Below are 18,464 nucleotides of genomic sequence, written 5' to 3'. Positions count from 1 at the left end.
CTAATGTTCTTGACTGTTTATCTTGGGCCACGGACAGTGCAGTCAGTTAGGGAGCAGTGAAACCGTCTGGAAGCTGTTGCGATTAGTTGGATAGGTTATTGCGTGAAACTGTAGTTTGAAAGGACTGGTGAGCACGAAGATACAGATGGGGCTGCCAGCGTCGAGTAATTCATTCAATAAAAAGGGCAACGAGCAAGTGGTGTGAAAGACTCCGAAAATAGCTCTCCCGAATACGACAACGGCCCTGGCAGTGTCAAGAGGTAGCACTGACAAGCGAGAAGCAGGGGAGATGGAAGAAACGGCAGAGCAGGCTTTCTGTAGGCGTTGGGAGGATAAAAATAGCGAACCCCATGATGGTTGTAGGAGAAGCGAGGAGGTTAGAGGCATGAGATACAGAGGACGAAGGGGTTGTGAATGGTGTGTGGCGAGTAGTGAGTATAGGGAACCAAGCACCACCCCCGCATCGTCATTGTCCTGGCATTTAGGCTGCGACTGCGCCTAGTGAGCCTCACTAGCCCCAGTAGTGAGCCCCTACCACGCCTGGGAACGCCTACGCATGTGACTGCGCTTGGAACGCTTCTCTGCCGTGTCTGCCTCAGGCCACTTCAGCCTCAATGATTCACTCATCAACGGCAATCATCCCCTCCCTTCATTGGCACTCCATCGATATTTCTGTTCTCCTGAACCTCTGAACCGTGTGAACCTCCCTCTATCGCATCGTGCCTGGATTCACATCCAGCAATCAGTCGAGGCCACTACGTTGCTTCGCCTTGAATTGAATATCCCCAGGTGTTCACACAAGCCAGGTTGAGAAGGTGATGCAGCAAAAGAAACACATAACCACACTTTCGGTTTAATACTTCACCACGGTGTCGTGCAAAGATCAACCTCACCCGCTGCATCTTCTGCGAGGTGGATCTCAAAATATAGCCATGGACAAGAACCAATGCTTACAGTCCGAGTGAAAGTGTCAAGAGTGACACCATTCTATATCTCCAGGAGCATTATGACACGAAGCACGTTGCCATATTATTATTGTCTGTGGATGTTTATACGCCAAGTGTACCACCTTATGCCTGTCTTTTGCGACTCAGTCTAATGAATGTCTGACTCGAATGCCGAGGTCTTGTTTCCGTCAATGCGGAGTCGGATACTTCAAGCATTGGGAGGCCTGGGCAAGCCTTACTCCACCTGAAGAGCTTGAGAGGAAAACGACTGTGCCTAGTGCTCCGTACACTGCCCTGTACCTTGTCACTGCCTCGGTCGAATTGGTTGGCTTCGTTGGAAGCATGGTTTCATGTTTCAGCGAGTACTTACAAAATAACAAACTCGCCTGAGACTTGCCTGCATTTGGTTCAATGTCCTCCAACAGCACATTATGGCTCAACATATCATGACGGGGCCGTTTTGCCCACCAGCGCCCAATGACAAAATCACGATCCCAGAACTAATGACGAAGTACAACCCCGATTCCGTTCCTGCAGACAAGGTGGTGCACATCGATACGATAGCCAACAAGAGTCTCACGTATGGCGGCCTTCGAGAACAAGCTGCCAGGTGTGCGTGGGGACTGCAGTACAGATTGGGCATGAAGGAACAGGATAGACTGCTGGTCATTCTTCCCAACTCGGTATGTCGCCTGCAAGAACAAGGAGTCTGCAGCTCGGTCTAATCCATCCTGTCATAGACCGACTTTGTCATCCTCGCACATGCGACATTGTGGCTGGGAGCAGTATTCTCGTATGTCTGCCCAGGTTTTTGTGGATCATAGATATCTCACGACAATGGCCCGCAGGCCCCTTAACCCGTCATCATTGGCCAAAGACATTGCCCATGCTCTGGAGCTTGTCCAGCCCAGTCATATTGCCATTGATCCTTCCAAGCTTGAAGCTGTCAATGCTGCGTTTCAACAGTTCAGTTGGGAGGAAAGTGCACGCCCGCTGGTGTTTACCGTGCTAAAAAGATCTGGTAGTCTCAAGCTGGTGAGATTTTTCCAGGTTTTGTCTAAACATCACGACCTGATACTTGGTAGTTTCCCGACGACGTCGCGGGCCAGACCCCCGACCAGTCGCTTCCAATCTTCGACCTTGGAGGGAGGAGTACCAAAGACGTGACTGGAATGATTGTGTTTTCGTCTGGGACGACCGGAAAAATCAAAGGTGTTCAGCTGTCCCATTACAATCTGGTCTCCAATATTGTCCAGACACGCATCTCAATGCCGTGGATGATGAATCACGCCTCACGCGAAGTCTTCTTTCCCCCATGTAAGGGTCCAAAGTCCGAGTGTCGCAGCATCGGTTCCACGAGTCTGACAGAATTCTCGCAGACTGCCATGTCTACGGCCTCGGTGTTGTCGTGTTCTGCGGCATGTGGGTAGGCTCGTTCACCTGTGGGATTCCGGCCTTCGACCTGGACTTGTTCTGCCGGAAGATGGAAGAGCATCAAGCGACATGGGCGCACATAGTCCCGCCTGTTGCCATCCAACTAGCGAGCTCAGATGTTGCAGCAAAGTACCAGTTGTCGTCGATGAAGATCATCCTGATCTCGGCAGCTCCGACTAAACGAGATCTCCAGATGAAACTCAAAGCAAGGTTTGGAGGGGATGTCAAGATTGTGCAGGGTCGGCCACCAGAATATCCCTCAAGCGATGTGTGCTGACTGTTTCAGGGTATGGAATGTCGGAATGTTCACCAACAGTGCTTCTGCAGAGCCCCCTTGATGACGAGAACAACATTGGGACTGCAGGAAAGCCGGTTGCCGGGACGTATGTAACTCCCTGCATTGTCTCCGCTGGTATCTGCACGCGGCTCGGATCTGATCTGTTCAATCACTCGACACAGGGAGCTTCGACTTGTCGACCCAGTAACATTGAAGGACGTTACCCCAGGCGAAGAAGGCGAACTTTGGGTCAGAGGTCCTCAGACAATGATGTCAGTTTTTGCTCGTCTGGCTGCTCTCTTTTACTGACAATTAGCTAGGGGATATTATAGAAACGAACAAGCCACACGAGAGACTTATGTCGGTGACTGGCTGCGGACCGGCGACATCATGCGGGTGGATGAGAACGGCAACTTCTGGGTCACAGATCGTCTCAAAGAGGTAAATGCAAGCTTGCACACTCTTGAGATGTCGCTAACCTGGTTTTAGCTGATAAAATATAAGGGGTAGAGGATCACCTGGACATCTTCATTCCACATTCGCTCGAATGCTGACTACCCACTAGTTTCCAAGTGCCACCCTCGGAACTCGAAGACCTGCTCTTGAAACACCCCTCGGTGGTGGACGCTGCCGTGACTTCGATCTACTCGGACGAGCAAGCCACCGAGCTCCCTATTGCATACGTGACACTTCCTGCGAAAACACCGCCGTCCCAAAAACAGAGTCTGCTTGCTGAAATCCGGACCTGGGCTGACGGGCAGGTGGCAGGGTACAAGAAGCTGCGCGGTGGAGTGTTCGAATTGAACCCTCTGCCCAAGACACCGTCGGGTAAGATTCTGAGAAGAGAGCTGCCGTGTAAAAAGGCACAATCGGAGGGACGAGCAGCGAAGATATGATCCTGGCTTATAGTTGAATTGAGATTGTCCGATAGACGTAGAGGCTGGACCATAGATTCTGTGATTCTGTGATTCTGTGATTCTGTGATTCTGTGATTCTGTGATTCTGTGATTCTGTGATTCTGTGATTCTGTAGAGAGAGAGAGAAACAACAACCTTGACTGTGCTGTACCTCATCATCATATCTCCATTGAAAGACCACCGGACAATGCCGGACATATCGTCTCTCTTCGGCCAGTTGGCTGTATATCGCCCCGTCCCCGGACCGGTCGAAAGCTGTCCGGATTCGTCCATGTGGGTCCGGCTCTTAGCATAGCATTTAATGGTATTTGATTGGTTGTAGCGACGAGCTGTCCCACATTAATGCCAGATCGCGGAGTTAAAGGACCAAACAATATCGGTACATAAGACTTCAATGCATGCATGGCATGCCAAGTACTATACCCCATGGTGGAAAGGCTATTATATAAAGATCGACGACGAGATACATTCTCTCATCCTTAAAGAGAGACATCAGACCACCACAAGAACTCGTACACACACACTTCCTCTCTCTGATCAACTAACAACTTGTTTACTTTATCTACTGTGTTCTCCTCTCCTCATCTTCAACCGAAACCATGTCTCTGACCAAACCCCTCCCCTCCCTCCCCCTCGGCAAGAATGGGCCCGAGATTCCGGCCATGGGCATTGGGATGATGTCGCTGGGCCACGCGTACGGGTCGGCGGGCGGGGACGAGGAGCGGCTGGCGTTCCTGGACGCCGTGTACGACCTGGGCGCCACGCACTGGGACGACGCCGACCTCTACGGCGACACCGAGACGCTGTTGGGGAAGTGGTTCACGGCCAACCCGGACAAGCGCAAGGACGTGTTCCTCACCACCAAATTCGGCTTCGCCGGCCAGGACGCCAACGGCGGCTACATCATCCGCAGCGACCCGGCGCACGTCAAGGCCGCCTGCGCCGCCAGCCTCGACAAGTTGAAGTCTGGCTGGATCGATCTGTACTACTGCCACCGTGTAGACGGCAAGACGCCCATCGAGGAGACGGTCAAGGCCATGGTCGAGCTGAAGAAGTAGGTAGTAGCCCATCCCTGCCTCCCAGTGTCCGGAAGAGATCCCTCGGTCTGCAGTTACATGACGAAACTAACGCATAACTATTTACCAAAACAGTGAAGGCAAGATCCGCCACCTGGGCCTCAGCGAAGTGACGGCATCCACCCTCCGACGCGCACACGCCGTGCACCCGATCGCGGCATTGCAGATCGAGTACTCGCCGTGGGCGCTGGAGATCGAGAGCAACGGGGTGCTGGCGGCGTGCCGGGAGCTGGGAATCGCGCTTGTGGCGTACTCGCCGCTAGGACGCGGGTTTTTGACGGGCACCATCAAGTCGGTGGCCGACGTGCAAGGCGACTTCCGCGCCATGCTGCCGCGGTTCCAGCCGGCCAACTTCGACAAGAACCTTGTATTGGTGCAAAAGATCGAGGCCCTCGCCGCCGCAAAGGGCGTCACCACCTCCCAGCTCGTCCTCGCCTGGCTGCGCCGCCAGTGGCCCGAGGGCGTCCACCTTCTCCCGGGCACCCGCAGCGTCGCACGTGTCAAGGAGAACCTCGCGGCCCTATACATCACCCTCACCGACGAGGAGGACCGCGCCATCCGCGCCGCCTGCGAGGAGTGCACCGTCACCGGCCTCCGATACCCTGAGGCCATGGAGTATATCCAGGCCGGGGAGACTCCGGAGTTAAAGTGAGTGAGGGATCGCCTGCAAGGAGGGCAAGGAGGATGGAAAAGGAAGCAGAAGGAGAGGGATTAGAAAAATGAAAATTGGACGGATGGCTGTTGGACAAAAGAATGGAGGAATGATGGGACACGTCGCTTCACTCACCCCCAAGAGATATATATCTCTCTGTGTATTTCCATGTGTCTTTTAAAAGTGAATTCTCCAGTATTTTCCATGTAAAAGCCACGCAGCGCATGAATGCATCCTGAGAGTCAATCCTTGGGAGACACTCTCCAGCCGCATCCCCGTGCTGCTCCTCACCAGGGACTATTGGGATCAGCCCTCTTGTGGAGATACTAACAGTACCTTACATTTGCATGAGGTACATAAGATTCAAAGACCGTGCCCGGTAGATGGATGGATGAATGGATGGATAGACGGATGAGAAGGATAGATCCTCTCCCGAGATAGTATTCATTCTGCTCATGTCATCATATCATATATCAGGATGCACTATATCCGTGCTGCTCCTGTCCGTGTACCTGGTACAGGGATTGAATCGCGGTGTCAAGTCCCGTTTGCACTCTCCTTGCCTTGCTTTACCTTACCTTGCAATCCTTTGTCTGGTCACCAAAGCAAAGACGGCGGTGACGGTCCCAATCATAATTACATAACGCTCGCTTCACAAGAGTCCCAAAACTTCAGAGGGGGTATTTGGTTTGAAAATCCATCGCTTTACTTTTCCTGTTGTTTTTTATTTGGGTTCCACGCCAAACGAGAGAGACGAAAGCCTGGTTTGCGAACAGCTGTGCAAGGCCAGAATAGCTGGCTGCTGGCAACTCGAACCAGACGGGCCTGTTGTATTCCCTATTCAATAATGCTTGAAAGGCACTCCGCCGTGGTTGTCTTCTTCATCTTCATCTGCCCTTGGGAGTCAATTGGGAGACTCCTTCCCCGTACTCGCTATGTGCAAAACCATCACCAGACTCCGATTTCCCTGAACATTTCGTGCTTCGCTTCTTCTGACGCATCACTTTCGTTGTGGTGGCAGACTCGTGTCGGACATCTCCCCGCAAGGGAAAAAGGAAAACATCGTCTAGACTTTCAGGTCCTTTTCTCTCAGACCGACACTGCCGCTGCTGTTGCCGCTGCTGGGGCTGGCGAGTTCCTTCTCCGTTGCCGTCTTGACGACACTCTTCTCGGTCATTGTCTGCGCCCCACTAACTCCGTCTTGCGGAATCTCCTCCACCACGGCACCACGGGCGTCGTCCGCGTGGATGATGTCGAGGGTGTCGAATTGATGCGTCCGCCACTTGCGCACGGGCACGTGCTTTTGGAAGAACAACTCAATCTCCAGGTGGCTGCGGCCGGTGGTCTCGCCCACGCAGAACCACACGTACGCTAGAGTGATGCACGTCGTGCCCGCATACACGAAGCCCAACATCGGGCCTAGCCCGCCGTTGTAGTAGATGTAGGGGCTGGTGAAGGCGATGACCCATACGGTGAAGAAGAACGAGACGATCGACGAGCTCATGATCTTGTTGCGGTTGCGGCCCACCGCCATTTCCGAGGCGATGGTGAACGCCAGCGGTCCGTGGCCGAAGTTGAACGCCACGATAACGATGTAGGAGATGACGACAATGGTCGTGCTGAAACTGGTCCTCGTGTACGGCCCGGCGCCGAGCCCCCCAATGATGATGTATGCGAGAAGCATCATAATGGTGGTGACCAGGAGGTTCGACCGGCGCCGCACTTTGTTGCCCAGGAGTACAGACACCCCCACCGCGATGACCTGCAGTGTGTTGGTGATGAGGGAAATTGTGAACGCTTGCTTGATGCCAATAGACTGTGCAAAGACGACACCGTACGAGTAGAAGAACTGAATGCCGTTGATTTGCTGGGCCACCATTGCGCCACACGAGTAGATGAGCTTTCGTCGTTCAATCGGGTCTCTCACCAGTGACATCCAAGACGACGTCGCCTCTCGAAGTCGTTCGGTTTCGACCATGTGCGTAAAGGCAGCGATGTCCTCCTCAGGCGTGTACCCAGGCATGCTACGGTTTGTCTTCAGGAGCGCCTTGCGGGCCTTCTCTGGCCGACCACGACGGATGTACCAGACGGGCGACTCCGGGATGAAGATCAGGCCCACGAGCATGAGGAGTGGCAGCAAAGCCAGCAACCCCATCGGGATTCGGTAGGACGCAGTAGTGCTGATGGATTCCGTGCCTTGCGTGATCCCCGAGCCAACGAGCTGCGAGCATGACTGCATGAATTGGAACATCATCAGGGCAGGGCCTCGAATGGCCTGCGGCGCGACCTCCCCAATATACAGCAGGCACGTCACCGTAAACTGGCCGATACCGAGACCGATCAGTATACGGCCCAGGCAGATGACTCCCATGGAGCCTTGGTCGGCACATTGAGTGATGGCTCCGGCAATGATGCACGCCGAAGCACAGAGAAAGACGCCCTTGCGGCCGAAGAAGTCGTTGATGGGGGCAGAGAGGAGAGCACCGACGAGTTCTCCCACGTAGATGATGGATGCCGTGAGGGAGAGGAAGGTAGTAGTCAGTGCGATGTTGCCGTGCTTGTCATGGGTAGTGCCATAGTCGTGCACGAATCTTTTCATCCCCAAAACCCCGGTGTAGTAAATCTGGTCGTACCCATAACAAAGAGCGCCGAGGCTGGAGACGGCACAGAAAAAGAGGGCCCATCTGTGGTGACCCCAGTTGATGTTGAACATGTACATCTTCATGATGGGCAGTCTCGAAGACCCGGCCGACGTGGAGACAAGGTTTCCGTGACTTTAAGATGGTGGAAGAAGGAGCTGAGAAGCTGGTACATGGACAAAAGAGAGGCCCATGGTGGGATCATCCAATGCTTTATACGACAGACAAACCATCAGACCGTCCTGCAGTACTGTTCCCTGATCGAGCAGAGAAAAGATCGACTGGTCACCGCTGAGGTAGTTAGCACATTGGTTGTCTGCCACCTGTCATGCCCCCGGACTTCTGAAGCATGGCGACGGGTAGTGGCGTCAACCCAGACTAGGGTTTTTTGAGTTGAGATAGCGGCGGGTGGGTGGTTCAGGCGTTGATAGGCACGGGAGGATATTCAGCTAGACGCAGCTTAGCTGATTTGGATGCCTTAGGACTCCTTCGGATACCCTAACAGACCTCTAAAGTACCCTAGGATAAGCGTCAGACGTCTAGCCCGTCCCGCGGGTCAACGGGTTTGGAGGATGGCTTGACAAGGGCCAGAAGGTGGTCCGAGCTCGCCTCTAATACTGCAGGCTTGCAAATGCGAAAGAATTTCTCCACTTTTTTGGGAATTTCTCTCAATTGCAGGGTTTTGATGAGGGCAAGCGATCAGCTGGTGGCACAGCGGATAGTGGCCGGCTCAGTCTTCGAATCGGCAGGACTCAGGATGTTGCAGCTTCGAGACTGTTAGGAGACTGTGCAGCGATGAATCTCCTTGCACGTGCCACGACGGCAGCGCGCCAGATAGCATCATCACCAGAGAGAGCCAGCAGTGCTGCTCCAAGGAAAACCCTTCCATCTGTTTCTCCCCTGCAGTTGGATTGAGTGCCGAAAGGAGATTGACGGGAAACCCGTCAAGCGGGACTCTCTTCAGATCCATAGGCTCATGGCCTTCACGTGCATGGAGGCTTCTCTCGGGTTTAACATGATCCAACGGACCTTCCCACACTGCGTGGAAGGGAACAGCCGTCATGCATCGAGCCATTAGAAGCGAGAGGTAGTAAAGGTCCCGAAGGTTATAGTTGTTCGACAGATTGGAGAAGGCCAAACAGCCTAGCAGGCCACAAGGAGTGTTTGCACGTTAGCATGGCTCCCCTGCCCTGTGGTTGGGCCACTCAGCTGCAATAGTCCTTTGTTCTGGACTTGCATGTTGAAAACACTCCAGGACGGGGGCCCAAGGTCCAATGCCTCCTTTCAACCAATGATTCCCAGGCTTTCCGATCCGTATTACCACTGTGTCGGGACTGTGCCGGGTCCAGGGTGAGAACTTCACTGTTGTTGCTCTCGTGTTCGAAAATTCGGAACTGACACGGCCGAAGCGACGTCGTTTTATCGGATACGAAGTCGCCTTCGTCTCGAATATGGAAAAGCTGAAAAATGTCCGGCTGCATATCTCGAGCCGAACACCCTGAAAACGAGCACCTTATCAGCCTGAGAAAAGCTAGCGGCTTACCTATCAGAGTAAGCAGGGGCTCTTCTCTCAGTGCAGTAATCAGAAGCACTTGTCCATAATGTCTTTGAAGTCAAGTAGACAGAGAGCAGAGGATAGTAATCTCACACAGATCAGGACTTAGAACCATACTTAGAAGAAATAAATACGCTTTCGACGACGAGATAATACGGCAGTGCTCGTCCAGCGGCTTAAAAAGGGCAGATCGAGGAGCGACTTGGGCGTCCCAAGCCACGGGAGGACAACAGTAAGGACAGAGGCAATGCAGGAAAAACACCCACGACTCATGTCAGAAATGCATACCAAAAGCTTTCATCTCCTGTCGCACGAGTGTCTGTCGAACATCGTGATAGTGATTGCTCAAGAGTAGAAATGGAAGGAGGAAAGGAAGGTGTAGAGTGATTTCTTCTGTAGGACGACTGTTGGTGCTGATCCGTCAGCTCGCATTCCTTGGAAGAATCTCCATCTTGGCCACGAATTATCGAACAAATGGTAAGTTCCAAGAAGCTGTCCCAGGGTGAGCTCGCTCTCTGACACAAGAGATTGGTCGACATGCTGGAAAATGGGGCCCTACGTTCGCAGTCAGCAGCAGTAGCTAGTCAATCACCGTGCTCGAGAGGCAAGCTCTGGCAAACAATAGCCAAACATATGCGGCCGTGTAGGAAACATGGTTCAATATACGCTGTCCCTATCCCACTATATAAATCATACACAGCTCGGAGCCTCCCCGTCGGGGCTCCCCCGATTGGGAGAGGACCGGATTCTCGTTATCCTCATGTTCATGAAAAACTTCCTCGGTTGTTTCAAAACTCGTTGGAGGAGCAAATCTCAGATTGTCGGCATATGGTTCGGTGTCGAGATAGCGATGCCGTAGATCCACTCCGTTCGTGAGCCGACGAACTCCCTGAAGCCACCGGGTGTTCATAAATCCTACAAATACCCGTTCCAAGTCGGTGTCTGGCTCTGCAAGCTTAAAACTACTCCCCGTGAGGAGTTTCGATCCAAAGCTTGAGGCGGACTTAACCGTGCGGAAGAGTGCCCCTCACAGCAGAAGGTTCCGGATTCCGGGTCATAAATGCTAAGATGCATTATATCATTGGGCTCAACAGTGGTTCTTCTTTCGACGGGATAGACGCTGTTCTGTGCAGCATTGATATTGCAGCAGATGGACATCCAGGTCGTCCAAAATTCATTGACGGCATCTCGGAACCGTGGCCAGAGGAGTTACAGCCCGATGTTTTACGGGCTTTCTCCAACGAGCTCTCACTCTTTGCCTTGTGCAGGCTCAACTATGCTGCCGGCGCCGCATATGCCGAGATCACAAACAAGCTGCTCGACAAGGTGGGAATGAAGCCAGAAGACATCGAGGTGGTCGGTTATGACGGCCAGACAATCTACCAAGAGCCTCCAGATAGGGAGAAGGAAAGACGATATATCGCAAGCGGGAACAAGAGCCTGGTTGATCGGTGGACAAAGGGTGGATTTGCATGCGGCCTTTTCATCGTCGAGTCAGGAGTTGTGACAGCCTTGACGGACATCACAACCGTCACACAGTTCCGCCCACTTGACCATGCATTGGGGGGTTCAGCGGCACCACTGATGCAATATCTCGATTTTTGCTCATTCAGGAATGAAGGACCCATCGTTTCATTGAATATCGGGGGTATTGCCAATCTTCAGCTTGCTGACGCAGACCGGAATGACATGATGGCCTTCGACACCGGTCCAGGCAATGTGATGATCGACCACGTGATGAAAGTTCGAGAAGGTAAACCATATGACGCTGGTGGTACACTCGCAGCCACAGGTCAAGTCATTTCCGCCCTTCTGGAGAGGCTCGAAGGACATCAATTCTTCCTCCGAAAGCCACCTCGTTCGGCATGGCGGCTCGACTTTGGGGGCCAATATGCGGATAAAATCCTGGATGATTACAAAGATGCATCAACCAAGGATCTGTTGGCGACCCTCACGCTCTTCACGGCAAAGTCAATTGAGCGATCGGTCGTTGACTTTATACTTCCCAAAGCACCTGTAAAGACCCTTATTGCCAGTGGAGGAGGGACCAAGAACGACACGCTCATGATGCACCTGAAGGAAATGCTGGCCTTGCACGGAGTGGACCTTCGCATGAGCGATGAGTATGGGCTTCCTGCCCCGTTCAAGGAGGCCATAAAATTTGCAACCTTGGCATTTGCATGCAAGAACGGGCTTGCAAACAATATTCCCGCAGCTGGCGGAGCCTCCTCCTTTGCGGTCCTAGGCAAACTGAGTTTGGCGCCCAGACTAGCAAAGATGGGTGGTGCCGTCCCGGAAAGTAACGTCTTTCCAGAACACGAAATGGACCAGAGCTGACCTACAGTAGGGGTTCGGTACCAATACGATCAGGAAGTGCTCCCTGAACGAACTCAGTGATTCTCCCACTGATCAAGTCAACAAGCGCTCACTGACGCGTTCTTGAGAGGTTTGTTTCTGCCTCTCTGAAGAGGCAAGCGTCATTTAACGGGCTCAGCAGGTCCCGATTGAGTCAATCCGTCTTTGACGAGAGGAAGCTTCCCAGGTTAGGATTTGCTTTTGGTCTAGATCGAGACAACGATAGAGCTAGCTCTGGATGCTGGGCTTGCTCTGGTGGCTCTTCACAGAGTAGACAGGTGAAGTAGCACGGCCATTGTCGGTTGATGGACTGGTTGTTGTGTTCCTCTTGAAATTTCGTCGAATGTGTTTGAGGATAGTCAACGTCTCGCGAATGTTGGGAGGCCTGTTCAAGCCATGCTCAAGCACAGCTTCGGCAATGTCAAGTAAGCGATCTGGATCTCCGTAGCCTTGGAGGAGGACGGCTATCGCTGACTCTTGAACCTGAAGTATGATTGCATAGGCGGCAACCAGGTGCTGAAGGTTGCTCCAACTCTCGAAATATTCGTGGCCTTTGGTTTCACGCGCTTTTGAGTGGAGGAGAATGATCATGGTCGCATTCTGCACGCAATTATGGCAAGATTCAGAGACCCACGGATCCAGCCTCAGATCGTGCTGAATGGGGCCGATATTGCCGGTGGTGACGGCATTTTGATATCTCACGTGTAGCACATGGTACAATATGGGGCGATTGACGAGGAATATAGTAGCATAATATCGAAATCTCAATTCGTCCTGGAAGCATGAGCAACTTGCACGGCAGACAAGGAGTCTTGGCTTACCATGATGTGCCACGAATCGTTTGATGCCAGATAGAAGGATGACGAGTGTCGTGGAAATCTCATACTCGGGGGGAGGGTCCAGTACCACATATCCAAACGCTGTCCAATCTCGGTAATGACCCCTTCAACGTCCTCTGGACGGCAATAGGCTCGATCAAGTTTGTACATATGTTCTAGAATGGTATTCATGTACGCCCTGAGCTGCAGATGCGCCTGGAGTTCAAGGCACTTATAATTATCTGCTGATGCCGTGAACGGTTCGTTCTCAAATGGATTGGGAGGGGCGATCGTTGTGCTTCGGGTCAATGCCGCAACGATGAGCGAATGCAGGCGCTCCGAGGGCACCCCGTCTACTTCGCTCAGGATATCGCTGATCGACATTAGAATAGACCCATAGCGAAGATTCAGTCCAAGATACCTTTCCAGGATATAGAACAGATACAGGTAAGCTTCATACTGAGCTTTGACAGCACTAAAGGCGTGTCAGTCGGATGCTGGACAGAAGTTTGGGTGCGCGTTCTTACGGATTTTCGTCAGGTCTTGGGGCGGTATTCCAAACGAGAGATTCAAGGTTTTGCAGGATGCTCAAGGCATGGTGAGGTTTACCATACAGATAGAGCATCATGATAACCAACAAGAATCTGAATGGTAGGGCTTGTGGGGTTTGGTGGGCTTGCACCACCCACACTTGTTGGAGTGCATGGCGGAAAGAGACATCTGCTTGATCACCTACGGTCCTCTCCCCTGTTTGAATGGCCCTATGTTTGAGAGCGAGAGCCTGCACAGCGAGCTCCTCGATGGGCTGTTTCTTGAAGGTGAGCATGATGTCGTGACCCAGAGACGCGCTCGAATATCGGCGAAACACGTCGCGGCAGACTTCGTGCGACAGTCCACCGTGCAAAAGGAGATGCCTGAAGACGAAAGGTAAACCCTCCTTGGTTGCAAACAAGGAGTCGATAGATTTGAGCACGGTGGAAACAGGGACCTCTGCAGGAATGGGGAGTTCGAAAGTCGAACTAAAAAGACCTGTATCATTGTCGTCTACCCGGCCGACGTATTTAAGCGGCTCCAAGCCAGGGATGCGGAGGTTCACGGTCAGGTGTGCCCAGTAATTGAACATTTTGTGAGCGGCAGCGTGGTGGAACGATGGTATCTTTGGCCAAGTATTGACAATCAGAGGCGTGCCGGCAGAACCCGGATCTGTTCGACCTTGGTCGAGGACTTGTAGGCGCGCCTCAATTTGTGTGAGACGAGCCAGAACGGATGCATCCCTTCGGATTCGGGTCAGTGCAATAGTTCTCTCCTCGGCCGGGGCCTGACGGGGGCACTCACGTCTCCAGGCTGGTCATTGGGGGACGATAGATACATTCTAGCGCCATGTTCTCGCAGTGGGAACATGAAGGACGACGACCATCACACCTCGACTTGCGCCTTCGACAGGTATCGCAAGCCAACTCTGTCTTGTTGCGTTTCGGCCGGTTATGACGGTCCGGCATAACCTTTGGGGACATGGGAGACGAGGGAGGCGCGCAGCACTCTACACGCGCGTTAGGATATGCGAGGGTGGTTCGATCATGTCGAGTACTTTCAGTCGGAGAGAAACAGCGCTTGACCGACGAACATATGGCTGTATAGAAGATTGTAAATGGTCTGTTCAAGACTTGAGGCCAGAAAAGAGTTGCAAAGCGGGAAGTTAGTCGATGGAGCAAGCTGGGTGGACCGGACTTCCAGAGAGTCGATGGGACGGGGAAAGCTTGTCCGGCAGACGGTGCAAAGCTTTCGACAACAGAGTTTCTACCGGTCCAGATGCAAAGGAGGGAACCTGGGGTCAGGTCCTGGCTATTCCGTAGTGCGAGTGCAGCTCTGGGGGATCGCGAACACCTGGATAAGGTACGAGTCGTGTGTTGTCGAGCTCGAAAGGCCCGAAGCGGAAACGCGGGGCGGAGGCTGCGTACTTTGCCGTAGAATCCGGCTGTGATTTTACTGCGGAGCATTCCCCTCGAGCCACAAATCCGCCAATTGGCATGCGGCCCTCATGCACCTCACCTGCAGCTTGCATCTGCACCTCGTCTGCACCTCACCTCCCATTTCGCCCCTCCCTCCCTCAGTCGATTTCCAATGTAATTCACCGCAAGTCACCTTCCCTCTCTTGTTCATTCGCAGTTAGCTCTGGCCTTCCCTGGTCTTCCAAGCACCATTCCTCTGCCGTGGTTGGGTTGGCCGTGCTCTTTCCAGCAACCACACTGCCACATGCATCGGCCAAACCCCGTGTCCTGCTATCATGCGCCTAGTCATTGGCGCTTGTCTCCAAGCCGCTGGACAAATATCTCCGTCAGTCTGGTATTTAGGCTTTGTAGAAGCCGAGGACCCTTGCCTTCCTTTCAACAAGTGTCTACCTGAAACGTATTCGTGCTTTGACGAATCTGAATCGGCGATTGTTCTGATAATTGTCGATCAAAGGCGTTCTATCGACTTGCCAGTGCCATTGAGACCATCTTCGTTTTCTCTTCCCCCTTCCCCCCCTGCAGGTCTCGAGTGGATACATGAGCTTGCAGTGTCTCCAATTTGGGGCCAGAGACCTGAACTGAGGCAGGAATGCAGTGCCAAATTGGCGGGGGGCCGAATGCCCCTCGACAGTTCCGGTCAAGGATCAGACTTAGCATCACCGTAAGTTGTAAAGATCAGCGCCGGAAGAAAATGGTGCATTAAGAGGAGCTCTTTGACCCTTGTTTCAACACCAGTCGTCACGGTTGTCCTTCTTTCTAGACTGGTGTTGGCGACCCAAAGCTGCGTGGCGGGATTGCAATTCCAAACATCAGGCATCCAGTCGTCAACCTGGTCTCATTACGTGTTTGGGGAAAAACAGTGATCTTTGGAACGACCTCGAGCAGGAACATGCAGACAACACATCCTTGCTAGTACTTGCGGAATGACATGGACAACATGAAATCTCCTGCGGAGAAGCCACTTAGAAACCCCAGCCCCCTTCAAGACTAGGGGACGTTAGCACCAACGAAGCATGGACCTCCGATGGCATTGAACACCAAGACAGAAAGCTTTCGGAACCGACAACTCTCTCGATCAGGTCGCTAGCGAGGCAAGCAGGAAAAATGCTTCAAGGGCAGGGCGGTCTTGTGGCCATTACAAGGCGAACCCTAGCTGCGGCTTTGCCTCTGAATGATCTGTCTCATGCCTTCCTGCTCCTGCTGACATGGACCCTCTCGTGAGCCTTTTCGAACTATAGCTGACGGAGGACACTTAGTGTTCAGCAAGGTGCCCTTGTGGTCTCAGCAAGCATCATATCGCAGAGAACAGTTCAAGGTTTGACATTTCCTTGGTTTTGTTATGGCCAACAATATGTGTCTCTGTTGGAACGGCTGCAACTCACGCATGTCTGACCGGATCCGGGTCCCTGTTAATTGCAAATGGGCATCTCGCAGGGTCTTACCTACGGATGGTGGCCTAGGTCTTGTGATGCGAGTTGAGTGAAGACGTCCGGCCAGAGTTCCTAGGATTGACCGCAATGGGTAACCAGGTCACCGCTGTTACAAGTGTGACTGCAATGTTTCAACCCACCGCCCTGATCGTACCCTTCGTTCCGAGAACTGGCGAATACTCTGTGAAAAGCACCTAGATCCAAGATCTCTCTTCTTCTTGGAGCTACGACTCTTTTGATTCTGGGGCGATACCTCAAGCGCAGCTTCTGCGGCTTGAGCAAGCCCGATTTGACTCGGATAATGGCTATGACAATTGAGCATAAGTTTGACAGAGCGATTTTTGATGTCGTATGAACAGCTTCACCAGGCACTCAAGGCATACCGCAAGATAAGTATGCTTCACCTCACAAACTTCCAGACAGATGGACAGATTACAATACTGGTCACCCTGCCCTACTGTCTACTGATAACATCAAAGCGTTTTCGAAGAGAAAAGACCTCCTCGATAACGACATGTCCCTCGAAAACTTTCTGCCTTGTCTTTCCCTTGGATAATACGATGGTGTAGCTGGGGACTTCGGCATCGCCGTGTCCTTTCTTCTCCGCTGTCACGAGCGTCTCACACATGTTGCGAGAGGAGCTTCTATTTCCAGGACTCGTTTACCGCTGACGACAGGAAGCAGTGGTGCGAGTTCGGTAAAGCATGGCGGATTAGTTGAGCTGAGCTGGAAGCCAAAGTGAAGAAAAATGATTGCATCTGGTCGACACCGGGGCCGACCATTCTAAGGATGTGGTTTCAGCACTTTGCGGGCGTGAAAAGGTGGTTGGATATGCAAGGGAACTAAGTGCTGAATTGGAAGACTTGATGTTCGCAACTGATGAGAGGGTGTCTTAGCATAAGTCCGACTGGGAACAGGGAACTGGAGAGAGAGATATAATTGATCGCTACAGCAAAACCGTCTGTCGAGATCAAATGGCATCACCAACCCCTAATTCGGCCTGGTGTTGGTGAGGATGGTTCATATGTCGAAGTCGATCTTGATGTTGACCCGGGAAAATCTTGTCATTGTTGTGCTCAAGTCAGATCTACGCATTTGAAAATAAAGTGATCACCCGCCACAGAAGGTCCTCGGAGCGAAGGCAGATATGTACATTGAACGCCATTGACCGCGTCAATTCTTGAAAGATCGAGGAAGCAAGTCCCCGAAAGAACAAGGCGTTTCTTGCCCTGTAGGAGAATGCGGACCAGTAGAGGACCAAGAGTGATACGGTCCAGTTGGTTAATAAACTCTAACTGCTTCCCGCACTTTTTTCTGGTACTCGGTACCTGCTTGTACGACGACGGTGCGAAGTACAGCATATATCAGTCCAGTCTCCGGAACATCTTCAGTCTGATAAGATTAGATACATCATCGAGAAGGGAGTTGACCACGCCCCACTCGAAGGCCCACATACCTCGGCCCTTGGCACACGTCTCTCTATGTATTACAGTGTCAAAAATTGTCCTGAAAATAGGGCGGTGGCATGGTGTAATGGTCAGCATGTATCGTTGTGGTTTTGTGCCTATCATTCTCTGGAATGATAATCAGCACTCCCAGCTCCGATCCGATCCCGGTTCGATTCGTACGTCTCTTGTTTTCCATTGAACTACATTCAAATAATTCTAACACATAACAGCGGGTGCCGCCACGACAGGCGGATAAGCGTCCTTTATTTTTTTCGCTTCTTAATTTTTTGTCTCTCACTCCTTCTCTTTGCGTTACTAGTTTCTTTGTAAGTCTGCCAAATCCATGGCCGAGCCCAAGAGCACCTTGCCACATAATATCACGCCAGAGCTATTATTATTCGCGTGACTGGATGCGGCAATAGCTTCGCAGGAAGTGTGGCGTCATGCCACGAGCGAGATTCAAAATAACATTACAACCTCCATTCTAGAATCTCCAAGTCAGTCTTGAGTTATTGGTACTTGTTCTTCTATGCGGCGCAGCTGAACGAGGTTCTCATGAAAATGGGATGCTCCTTCTTCCGCCACGTGACTGTCTCGACGGGTGCCGTGACTGTGTGGCGAGACGAGCTCCTCTTTGACTTCGGTGCACACCTTATTATGGGAGTCCTATTTCGAAGCCCGTAGATTTTCGTCTTTCACATGTAGGTAAGCTTCCATCTTTCTCTCACTCTCACAAGGATCCATCTGGCCCACAAAATCTTGGGAAGGAAGTAAGTTGCAGCTTGCCGCTCTACAGTATGTAATGTGCTGTTTGTCGCCAAAGAAGTCGGCCTGCGCCGTCAAGTTTTGGCCACAGGGATGGACTCACAACTCCAATGTCGTCCAGCAGAGGGTCCCCGAGAAACCA

At 52.3% G+C, this 18,464-nt stretch overlaps 5 protein-coding genes across 5 annotated transcripts; 3 read left to right on the top strand and 2 right to left on the bottom strand.

Moving 5' to 3' along the window:
• Positions 1–1,378: 1,378 nt before the first annotated feature.
• AYL99_03176 (hypothetical protein) lies at positions 1,379–3,554 on the top strand (the record flags this gene model as incomplete). Its single annotated transcript, XM_018834692.1, has 10 exons — positions 1,379–1,630; positions 1,688–1,740; positions 1,796–1,982; positions 2,033–2,264; positions 2,327–2,620; positions 2,668–2,764; positions 2,841–2,930; positions 2,979–3,099; positions 3,148–3,164; positions 3,224–3,554. The coding sequence occupies 10 exons, from the start codon at positions 1,379–1,381 to the stop codon at positions 3,552–3,554; spliced, it is 1,674 nt and encodes a 557-aa protein (XP_018697316.1).
• Positions 3,555–4,174: 620 nt separating this feature from the next.
• AYL99_03175 (hypothetical protein) lies at positions 4,175–5,303 on the top strand (the record flags this gene model as incomplete). The annotated part of the gene is made up of 2 exons (XM_018834691.1): positions 4,175–4,629; positions 4,727–5,303. The coding sequence occupies 2 exons, from the start codon at positions 4,175–4,177 to the stop codon at positions 5,301–5,303; spliced, it is 1,032 nt and encodes a 343-aa protein (XP_018697315.1).
• A 1,066-nt stretch (positions 5,304–6,369) lies between these two features.
• On the bottom strand, positions 6,370–8,028 carry AYL99_03174 (hypothetical protein; the record flags this gene model as incomplete). The annotated part of the gene is made up of 1 exon (XM_018834690.1): positions 6,370–8,028. The coding sequence occupies one exon, from the start codon at positions 8,026–8,028 to the stop codon at positions 6,370–6,372; it is 1,659 nt and encodes a 552-aa protein (XP_018697314.1).
• A 2,537-nt stretch (positions 8,029–10,565) lies between these two features.
• Positions 10,566–11,834, top strand: AYL99_03173 (hypothetical protein; the record flags this gene model as incomplete). Its single annotated transcript, XM_018834689.1, has 1 exon — positions 10,566–11,834. The coding sequence occupies one exon, from the start codon at positions 10,566–10,568 to the stop codon at positions 11,832–11,834; it is 1,269 nt and encodes a 422-aa protein (XP_018697313.1).
• A 246-nt stretch (positions 11,835–12,080) lies between these two features.
• AYL99_03172 (hypothetical protein) lies at positions 12,081–14,052 on the bottom strand (the record flags this gene model as incomplete). Its single annotated transcript, XM_018834688.1, has 4 exons — positions 12,081–12,626; positions 12,674–13,145; positions 13,198–13,944; positions 14,006–14,052. The coding sequence occupies 4 exons, from the start codon at positions 14,050–14,052 to the stop codon at positions 12,081–12,083; spliced, it is 1,812 nt and encodes a 603-aa protein (XP_018697312.1).
• Between the last annotated feature and the right edge of the window lie 4,412 nt (positions 14,053–18,464).

The sequence above is a fragment of the Fonsecaea erecta genome (assembly GCF_001651985.1).
Source record: "Fonsecaea erecta strain CBS 125763 chromosome Unknown Scaff2, whole genome shotgun sequence".
Classification (NCBI taxonomy): Eukaryota; Fungi; Ascomycota; class Eurotiomycetes; order Chaetothyriales; family Herpotrichiellaceae; genus Fonsecaea; species Fonsecaea erecta.
Note: the sequence above shows the minus strand (reverse complement) of the source record. Positions and strands in the feature narration are given on the sequence as shown.